The sequence below is a fragment of the Saccostrea cucullata genome, unplaced genomic scaffold (genome assembly GCF_032062105.1).
Source record: "Saccostrea cucullata isolate Sc308-1 unplaced genomic scaffold, CSIRO_AGI_Scuc_v1 ctg1585, whole genome shotgun sequence".
In the NCBI taxonomy this organism is placed as follows: Eukaryota; Metazoa; Mollusca; class Bivalvia; order Ostreida; family Ostreidae; genus Saccostrea; species Saccostrea cuccullata.
In genome coordinates this window covers 32,099-42,785 of record NW_026919100.1, presented here as the reverse complement: position 1 = coordinate 42,785, position 10,687 = coordinate 32,099, and the positions used below count along the sequence as shown (strand labels likewise).

At 34.3% G+C, this 10,687-nt stretch overlaps 1 protein-coding gene across 1 annotated transcript; it reads right to left on the bottom strand.

Annotated features, from left to right (window-relative positions):
- Positions 1-1,200: 1,200 nt before the first annotated feature.
- Positions 1,201-6,822, bottom strand: LOC134279363 (uncharacterized). Its single transcript, XM_062761754.1, has 4 exons — positions 6,737-6,822; positions 3,517-4,677; positions 1,766-1,859; positions 1,201-1,483 (listed from the first exon to the last, which is right to left on the bottom strand). The coding sequence occupies exons 2-4, from the start codon at positions 4,579-4,581 to the stop codon at positions 1,344-1,346; spliced, it is 1,299 nt and encodes a 432-aa protein (XP_062617738.1). The 5' UTR covers positions 4,582-4,677; positions 6,737-6,822; the 3' UTR covers positions 1,201-1,343.
- Between the last annotated feature and the right edge of the window lie 3,865 nt (positions 6,823-10,687).

The window sequence follows — 10,687 nt, the reverse complement described above, 5'->3', positions numbered from 1 at the left end:
CACATTCTTGCAATGTTTTTTTTGCACACGGGCATTTTTTACCTGTCGCTGTCAGCATTTTAAAAACAAAAAAAAAAAAAAGTAGTACCAACACACCAATGTAAACACACCCCGTATTTAAGGGGAATAGGTTAGGGTTAGTTAGGGGGGGTTAGGGTTAGTTAGGGCTAAGGGGCTAGGGTTAGTTAGGGTTAGGGCTAGGGGTTAGGGTTAGTTAGGGTTAGGGTTAGTTAGGGTTAGGGTTAGGGTTAGGGCTAGTTAGGGTTAGTTAGGGTTAGGGCTAGGGTTAGGGTTAGGGGGTTAGGGTTAGGGCTAGTTAGGGATAGGGGTTAGGGTTAGAACTGCACTCAGTTAGGCATAAAAAGTGCACTAGTTGACCTCGCCATCTAGACGCCTTATACTACTATGTAGTAAATAAACGTGTTACAATTACAAATAAAACGTTGTGTGTTCAGTAAAACTCCTCTAGTATAATATCAAGGAAAGAAAAACCAATACCCAATGCTTATAAATATTTTCATCAAGAAATCCATGTATAGTTGTCGAAATTTGCATCTTATACCATAAAATATTTACATTACGGGTCAAGGTCTCCGCAGGTGGAATAATAGTCCCTAGGGGTTAGGGTAGCTTAGGGTTAAGTTTTGAAACAACGCATATTTAATTTTTGTGGTAAAGTATAAAATATACAAATCTTTTTTTTTAAAATTCGCCTTATAGCCTTCATACATAGCTATAATCCTTTGTATTTGGGTCCAGTCTTTGAAAACCCCTTTTAAAGATTTTTTTGTAGGTTTATTCCTGATTTCCAACGTTTTGGCATGAGCGTCACTGAAGAGACGTAGTTAGTCGAAAGTTGCAACTGGTATATCAAAACTTGTACTGTATATGATTTACATCACAGGTGATAATTCATATTTAATTTGCTGATTGTCAATATAATGTAGAGACAGTAGAAAGAAAGTTTAAACTGCCTTCTTAGTGAGCTTTCAGAGTCACACTAAATCTTAAGCAAGTTTAGCTACTGCAAGGCTAAATGACTGCTTCGCGTTACGATATCGATACACATAAATTGAATCAAAACCCCAAAAGTACGTCAATAAATATTCCGTCATATACCAAAAGGTATCAATTCATTGTCATATGCTATATAAAAAAAGAATCTTGTGCATTTTGGATACTGAATGAATCGACCCAAGGTATTTATTCACGGCAATTTTAATATACAAAAAACAATACAATGGGCTTGAACAAATATGCATATTACATTTACACAAAATGCAAAAATGGTATGTTTCCTCTTCTTATCAGGTATTCTTGAAAGTCCTTGGAATGTATAATTATCATGTGGTCCTTTTATATTTTTCCCTTTTAGCTGAAGAGCCCTGGTTCTGTTTAACTGATGTATTGTCACAGTTTCCAAACGTTACCATTCCTGAGGTTGTTGTGATATTTCCTACATTGATGCTGACTACAGTTTTCTCTAAAAAAAACAACAACAAAAAAACAAATAGATATTTAAAATTGTAAACATAAAGAACAAAAAGAAAAACCTAGAGTGTACGTAGAAAAAGTCCTTCATTTCTGCATGTTTAATCATAAATATAATACTTTTAGTAAATCATTTATTAGAAAAGTAATTTCAATCATAATGTCAATATTCTAGATGACGTCCCTTCTAACATATTTTTCTTAAACATTCAAAATATTTTGAAACATATTATAATAGATAAAAATCTTTAGCAGGCATAAACTTTTTTTTTACCCTTTTTCCTCTTACAACCTCGTCGAAGAGTTTTATCATCGTCATTTGTACTTCCTTGTGCCTTGTCATCTTGAGTGGGCAACCCTTCGTCAATCTACAGGAATAGTAAGAGAACAATATTGTGACCAGTGAAACGTTCATCACGAAATTGCCATTTCTATGTAAAATTCATTGAAACATGGATTCAAATCTATGTTGAAGTTCCATCTTAACATTTCCAGTATAATTAACGCTTGATTTTGTTTAAAAGGGTGGGCATTCTTAAGTAGTGAGATTACATCTGGTTTCAAGCTCATATTTATTCAAATAATACGAATCGTTGCAAACACAGACCTCTAAAATATGACATGGCGGATGAGGTGCCAACAACCGCCAACTTTACTAAACAAAGTTAACCTTCACCTCAGTCTAATACAACAATTTAAGGGATCTATAAAGAATACAAGAGGCCCACGGACCTTATAGGTCACCTGAGTATTGTGTTACATCTTTCAAACAATTAAATTTGGTTTGTGTATTAAACCAGAAGCCATGAAATCCACAATTCACAATTTTGAAAGAGGCACCATTGCTTATCATAACTATAAACTTAGCCTGCTTACTCTATTTACTTATAACCCAGAGGTAGATCAGAGTAACAAAGAGAAAATACATGCACTTGCACTTTATAACCAGTTGTTAACCTCACTTCAAAGGAACCACTGACCATGGGGTCACATATTACAAGCTGTCGCAAATTTCATAATAAAATGGTTGATAAATAATAAAGAGCAGACATCAAAACATTAATTTCGGAAAAAGCACACTTGCCCATCATAACTATGTACTTAGTTAGTTTATTTAATACCCTGAGGTAGAGAAGAAGATTTCAAAGAATAAATGTATTTTTATCATATAATCAATGGAGCCCGACCCTAACACCAGAACCCCTGACCCTTAGGCCATAGAATTCACAATTTTGGATGAGGCACACTTGCTCAATATAACTATGTACTTAGTTAGTTTATTTAATACCCAAGAGCAGAGAAAAAGATTTTCAAAAAATAATGCATTTTCACTATATTATTAAAAGAGCCCCATCTAAACACCAGAACCCCTGACCCTTGGGCCATAAAATTCATAATTTGGGAAGAGGCAAGTTGAAATTGGTTGAGCAGTTTCAGAGTGGAAGCTGAAACTGTTCAAATGTCAAAAGAGGACACACCATGCACCGCAACGGACGAAAGCTGATAGCTATAGGTAATTTGCGACCTAAAATTCCATATGAATTTCTGAGTAAATAATAGCCAAAAAAGTATGAAAAACGTCAGTCAGTATTTGACATAATGTCAGTGAAGCAGAGCAAACACGTATCTCCAAACATCAAAGGTGGGACCACGTTTCATGGAGGGGATGCTCCCCCTTCCTACCGATCACACCCGCCGTGTGATCCTTGTCATGATCAGTAAAAAACGGAAATATCCGACGTCAATTCAGTATATAGATAATGACCTAACAATAAGTATGAAAAACACCTTAATATTCCAAACCTATAAATCTATAACAATATTTGCCTTTAAGTTGATATTTTCACAAAGTTCTTACAACATATAATCTTAATTGAAAACTATAAAAATCGTTTTCGTAAAGTTCTTAAAAACTCAAGCGAAAAATCTATCGTAACCCTTATTGTTAAAAAATAACCACAAAAATCAAAATTCATGTTAAATAGATTTTTTTCGGTTTAGAAACAACAACAAAACTTTACGCACCTCTTGCCAAAAATAAAGAGTCCTTTGTACATCTATTTCGTGTTTATCCGAGATTGGGCAGTTGCATTGAACTCCACACAGTTCATTTTCTGGAATAAATGTAAGATCTTCTTTACTACAGAAACGATTCAGACATTTGTAGCCTTTTAGGAAGTTTTTCTTTTCATTAAATGTCTTCGTCAATTCTTTTAAGACAATTTCAATTACTTTTCCAATTTCACGGGATACCTTGGGATTCAGATTCCTTATTCGCAAGACTTGAATCTGGATGTCATTATCAATTATACCAACGATAACTGTGTGATTTTTTGTTTCGAAGATTGCTGCTGTGTGATACAGACATTGAATTTTGTCCTTATCGAGCTGCACATTCCACTTCAGGAAACTCAGGCAAAATGCAATAAGCCTGTAGTATACGAACATGGCAAAGGAAGTGAATCGAAAACAGAGAACGGACGACTTCTCCATTGTTTGTTTAAAGACGTCGTGTGTAAAAGGCTTTTGGTTCATGCAGGGGACATACCAGGAGGATTCCCCTTCAATGCTGACTAACATCCGTAATCTCTCCATGTATGACATGAGTATTGTCTTGTGTTTTAAATATGACGATTCTTCTTTCCACAGAGCATCTACCAGTAAATTACTCAGATTTCCCGTGGCATTGAAACAGTTCCAATCTTCAATGAATTTTCGTTTGCAGTCTCTATGAATGTGCTCCTTGTCAGCAATAAGTTTACTGAATGCCTTAGAAAACCATTGTATCCCTAGAATTGCATGTGTGCTCAGTTCATCTTCCTTAAAGAAGAGTAACAACCCATGTCCATGGAAAAAAGACAGAAAATCAAATATTTCTTCCTGACTTTTCAATTGATATTCTTCTGAAAGTTTCTTATTCTCTTTGTGGATGTCACTAATTGACAGGATTGGCTTCTCTGTTTTTTGCAGAAGATGTTCAAGAAGTGCCCATGCTGATGGAACTTCTATCTTCGTAGCCATGCCTTGTGATACTACTTCAGAAACAGATTTTTTTAAACTCTGCAGAACATGCTTCGATTCCTCATTCATCTCTATAAGTCCTAAGGCAAAGTCCCTGTCATAAAGCCTGGTCTTATCATCCTCTGTTACTAATTTCCAAAGAGTCTCCCAAAAAGAGTCTTTTTCCTGTTTTGAAAATATTGAAACCAGTCATTAAAATTGGTTCTAATTTTCCTAAACAATACTGACAAAATCAAGAAAAATGAATTACTCGTTAAGGGCATACCCAACGTTTTATAAGGTACATAGTTAAAAAGTTTTAATACGTCAAGGAACAATGTGATACAGGTCAATGTCTATATATACCGTTGTACACCTCTTCTAAAACACATCTGGAATATATGTTTAGTACTTCTTATTTACTTTTCTTTAAATTATAAAAGAATTTTTATCATTCCATATCTTTTCAAAACCTGTTAATTTTGTCTATAAATATCTGTGGGCACTACAATCGTAAATTATCTCCTTAAAAAAGGTAAAATTTTTGTTAGCGCCATAGCAGAAAAACTTTTGAAGAGTGGAGCAAACGTAACATATGAGTCAAAAAGATTCTCATTTGAATTGGACTGGTCACGGTACATGTAGCCTAGTGGTAGCCTGGAGCGTTCGCTTCGTAATCGGAAGCCCGGGTTCGAATTTCATTCGCAGCGCCGTGACATACCCTAGACGTGAGCATAGGTAGTAACTGTTTCTTCGCCAGGCGCTCGGCATCAGAAGTGAAAGTCATGGGTCTTTCGGATATGACCTTTAAACGTAGGTCCCGTTTCACGGTAGGCGCTGGCACGATAAAGAACTCTCACTGCTCAATTGCCCTGAGTGCCGAGTATATGTCTAAATTTGAAGCCCTTTACCGGAATACGGTGACGTCTCCATATGAGTGAAAAATTCTCGAGAGGGACTTTAAACAACTTACAATTGATCTTTTAAATTGTATTGCTGTGATTTTAACGTTTAACTGAAAAAATAAAGCATATTGTATTCAACGAAAATATTCTTCATCTCCAACTCCACTATTGATAAATAATACTTATAAAAAAAGATAATTAAAGGTTATTTATCGGATGATACTTTGATGCAATTTACTGAAGTTACTTTCAGGAGGAACATGACCTTTAGCAGAAAAAATTCCTGTCAATGAATTTTTTTCGTATTTATTATATTACTAATTTGATGTGTACTTAACATTTTAAAATGTCCTGTCATGGGGTTTCTTGACTTATTTAAAAGATATCGCCCCACAAATACAGAACTGTTTAGAGTTTGTATGGAGTTTAAATACTTCATGTAAACGGGCCCATAACGGAGTCCATAATTCGAATTTTTACACACAAACTACAAATATGATAGATAACACTATTTACTCAAATATTTTAGAATATTATATAGTGTTTAAATTATCTGAAAGCAGTTGTTTTAATTTCATATAGTATTTGGGTGGGATAATTTCTGCATTTTTCAAGGCAGCTTCAACGACAAAAACCTCATTTGGAAAAAATTCTGTCAACAAATATTTCGAAATTTACGATTGAATGTCAGTCCTTCATCGTAATTATTTACTGCATAAATATCACAGGGTGAAGCTTACCTCAATATCGCACAGGACATCGTAAATTAGACGTAAGAATGATAAAAACGCTTCACGTCTGTATTTTTCGAGTGCGGGAAATCAATTGTGACATCACAAGAAAACATAAACATTCAAAATTATCTAAATAGAGAGAATCTCTGCTACTAAACACGAAAAAATATTAATTTAAAAATTTTACCTCAGAAATTTAGCACGATACATTGACTGCGACCCGTTAATTATGAAAGAAAGTGATCATGACGAGTGTGTGTATTTGATCTCGCTGCACTGAGAATTTAAACACTGCGTCTATGACGTCACTGAAGTCAGACTGCAGGGTAAAGAGAAAAAAATGTGTGGACAGCGCAACTTCACAATATCTAAATGATGGGAAGATCTTTATAAATTTTATTGATAAAAATTTCTAAAATTAAATGTTTAAAAAGCAATTTTAGAATTTAGAATAAAATTACTCAAGAAATGTTAATTTTAACAACGTTTTTCATGTATATCATCACCGATTATGACGTAATATGTCTTTTTGGTCATGTGACATATGTCCTGTCTCCCCTTAAAGTCTACTTATTAGGAAACAGTAATCAAACAACTGTCAAATACCTCTTCTGTCTTGCCTTCTGTATGCGTAGCAACCGCAAAAACTTGTGCAGAAGGTCCACTGAACGATTTTATGGAGTCAAGCCAAAAATCAAGATAATTTACAGGAAATTGTATAATATGTATTAAGAATAACACATACACACATGGATCCTCCTTTACACACATAAACTATATAAAGTGTATGTATATAAAATCATTAAAAATGACCAACGATACGAACAAATAAAAATTGTCAATTTTCGGGACGCACTGACTCTTTTTCAGAACAAAGAAAAAAAAATATAAAGTGATAGGGAAAAGGGAAAACAGAAACAAAAATAAGCGCTACTTAATGTTACATGTTCAATTCAAAAGTTTATAACGAGTTAAGTGAGAAATCAGAAATGTTATGAAATACATCCGGTTTGTCAGGTGTACTCGAATTAATTTAGATCTTAAAAAGGGATCCTTGCAAATTGATGATGAAGTTAACAAACAGAAATCGGTCTTAAAAAACAAAACAAATTAAAAAAATGTTTGCAAAACACATAAAACTGAGAAAATCAGCGGTTGCATAATATACTTATTAGACATTCCTAGTAGATGGCCACACAGCCTGCGTGCCCTTACCAAATAATAACCGATTATAAAACGGTTATTGCATTTGATGAAATGCGAGTTTTCCGCCAAAATATAGCCCCTGCTAGCACCTATATAAAAATTACATATAAGCCGAGATATACTGAGTATTGAATTTATTCAGAAACCACATAAAATTCCCTCCTAACCAAAGTCATTAATTTGTTAAACAAACGCAAACAAAGGGCATATATGAGAACGCAGTAGAGATTCTTTGGATTGTGTGTGAAAAATTTAGTGATAAAGATTTTTTTTCTTTAGAGCTTATATGACATATACTTCATTATTTTATGAAGGAATATAACAGTAATCATGTAAAGACAGTATCAATTATCCCACGCTTCCTGATGTCCCTGCCGTATTGATTCCTTAAATTTCAATTTGGTTGTGCAATAAATTGTAAATTTAAAAAAGATAGTCTTAAGGATTTAAAATACTTGAGCCTCCCATGTAATAATAATATACAACTAGGGCTAATTGTAACGGGAACCGTTACAGATGTTCCCCAAACGCTCCCCAACTCCCTTTTGTTCCATATTCTCTGTAAGTTACATTAAATAAGACAAACTCTGTGCATTTTAGACTTTAACAAAGTTTTTCCAAAAGTATTCAATTTCAGCATTGCACGGAGGCGCATTTGAATGCATGTGCATAATTATCATCTTGTCTACACTATTCATATATTTTAATTTACTTAATATTACAGCATTTAATCCAAAAATATGTTTAATCTAGTGTATTTGTAATTTTACTCATTTCACGTGCACGCACATGTATGCATGTGCATGATGACGATACCCTTTTGTAGGAGTCCATTATATCTATCTATGTTCTGAATCCCGTGTTTGGTTGAAAACCAAGGAAGTTATAGCCATTAAAAATTTAAGCCAATCAGATTGTAGCGCACGTGCATGCGCGTGATTTTATGAAATTTATTATTACATTGTAGGATATCCTAAAGCATGCCTATGTTTTCAATTTCAAAGCATTTCGTAAAAAAACAAAAAAGATATTGAGAATTTTGTTTCAGCCAATCAGAGCGAAGCCCACGTTCATGCACGTGCAAGCATGTTCATGATGACAATATCTTCTTTTAGGAGTCCATTATGTCTGTCTAAGATCTAAATCCCATCCTGTTTGGTTGAAAAACAAGGGAGTTATAACCATTTCAAGTTTAAGCCAATCAGATTGCAGCTCACGTGCATGCGCGTGCTTTCCTGTCAATTATTATACATCATGTTATTGGGCATCATAAAATATGCCTATATTTTAAATTTCAAAGCATTTCCTCAAAAAACAGAAAAGATATTGAGATTTTTGTTTCAGCCAATCAGAGCGAAAGGCACGTGCATGCGCGTGAGTTAGTGCTAATTTGACAGTGTCATCTTATCTACACTATTAATATATCTCTATATGATGAGTTTCAAATCATTTCAGGAAAAAATGTAAAAGTTATAGCTATATTAAGTATATCAGTCATTTCACTCACTTCACGCGCACGCACGTGCATGCGTATGCGCGCAAAATGGCCTTCGTTCCGCACACCTACACTACACACCTATTAACCCTAAAAATGTTTTAGCTCAGTTGGGTGAACAGTTTCCAAGAACACTCGCGGACAAAAAAGTCCAGAGAAGAAATAAGAAGAAAAAAGAATAATAACTAGAGCCGAGCTCGTTGCAACATTTTTAATAATTTTGCTTCTTTGATGTATTACAAATTCTCAATACGTTTTGAGATATAAAGAAAACACTTTTGGCCCCTGTAAGCCCTTAATTTTTTGAACAACTTTGCTTCTTTGGCCAGCTTTTGGCCCCTTTTTGTTAGGGGCCAGCGAGATATCATTTTAAAGGTCTTGGAAAAATTTTTGAAATTCCACACTTCTTTTGTTTTATATGTTTTAACAAAATATTTCTAGGTAAAAAGATATGGAAGAAAAGGTGTTAGAAATTTTGAAATTCACGTTTCCGACAGGACTATTTTCGGAAGACGGAAGACATAGTGCTAATTGTAACGGGAACCGTTACAGCCGATATTCGTGCATTAAAGAAGCGTTTCCAAGTTTTTCCAAAAGTATACCAAGAAAATTTAAGCAATGAAAATGAGCGTAATGAAAATGTGAAAGGCACATCTACAGACCTAGGTCTATCATACCTGAAAATTTCATATTTCTATCTTAACCCATTTTCCAGAAAAACTCTGGACAACCTGACCCTTTAAAATTCATAAAATCCACAATTTGATCTCAGAAAACATTTTATCGTTACAACCATATTAAATATATCAGAAGTGACGTCGCGCATCAAACAAACGAAAAAAAAGGTTTTAACTTAGCATAAGGTTCAAATGATGATACATAAGTCCTGAAAGTTTCATGAAAATTCATCAAACCGTTTTCGGGAAATCGCGTGCACAAAATCGGTAAGAAAAAAAACAATAATAAAAGTGAAAAAGAAACCTAAGAATAACAGAAAGGTCTTCCGCTGAAGACGAAAGACCTTAATAATAACTAAGTGTGCATACGATCTCGTTGCGTGTTAGCAACGAGTGGGTCTTCCGTCCGATTCTTGATAAGATGAGATAAGATTCTGATTGAGATTTTCATTCTAAAATAATGATTTTCCATAATCTGTAAAAAGACATTGAATATAAAAGATTTTTAAAAAATCGACTTTTGGACCCTCACGGCCCCAAACATTAGGGATCAGCCCTTTTTTCTTCATATTTCAGCTCTCTAGCTTATGTCGTGTTTGAGTTTACTCACGGACAAGGACACCCTCTAAAAATCACTGAAAGGGCGATAACTTTCCGGTTCACCGGAAGTGATTTTTTCAAAATTGAGCCGGGGGCACAAACTTCAGATAGAAACACATATTCTTTGAAAATTTGAACAAAATCGGTCGAGCCATCTCCGAGAAATCTTCTGCACAAAAATTGTAAAGAAAACGAAGAATAATAAAAGTGAAGAAGAAACAATAGAACTAGATGAGATCTCGTTGTGAACAACGAGTGGGTCTTCCGTTCGATTCTTGATGAGAAGAGATGAGATTTTGATTGAGTTTTTCTTTTATGTTTACAATGATAATTAAAGGGTCATTATCCTATATAGGAAAATTTAGTGAACTTTAAATTCCAATTCTTGGTCCTATATATGAGGGGTCAGGGTGCATATTGTTTCAAAACATTTTTTTTCTGATCTCAGTTCAACATGTGTTCAAAGATTCTTTTTCGATTTTGAGTTATTAGCAATAGATTTAGTTAGGGTTTAACCATTTCACTTCTTTATGGGAACACTTAGCGGAAAGGGAAATGTTGCATAATATCGTTCAGAAC

Excerpts from the sequence above, each read along its gene's own strand:
- LOC134279363 (XM_062761754.1), bottom strand. The coding sequence starts at position 4,581 with ATGAATGAGGAATCGAAGCATGTTCTGCAGAGTTTAAAAAAATCTGTT. Across the intron at positions 1,860-3,516 it reads CTCTTTATTTTTGGCAAGAG|ATTGACGAAGGGTTGCCCAC; the intron begins GTGCGTAAAGTT and ends CTATTCCTGTAG. Across the intron at positions 1,484-1,765 it reads AGGTTGTAAGAGGAAAAAGG|AGAAAACTGTAGTCAGCATC; the intron begins GTAAAAAAAAAG and ends TGTTTTTTTTAG.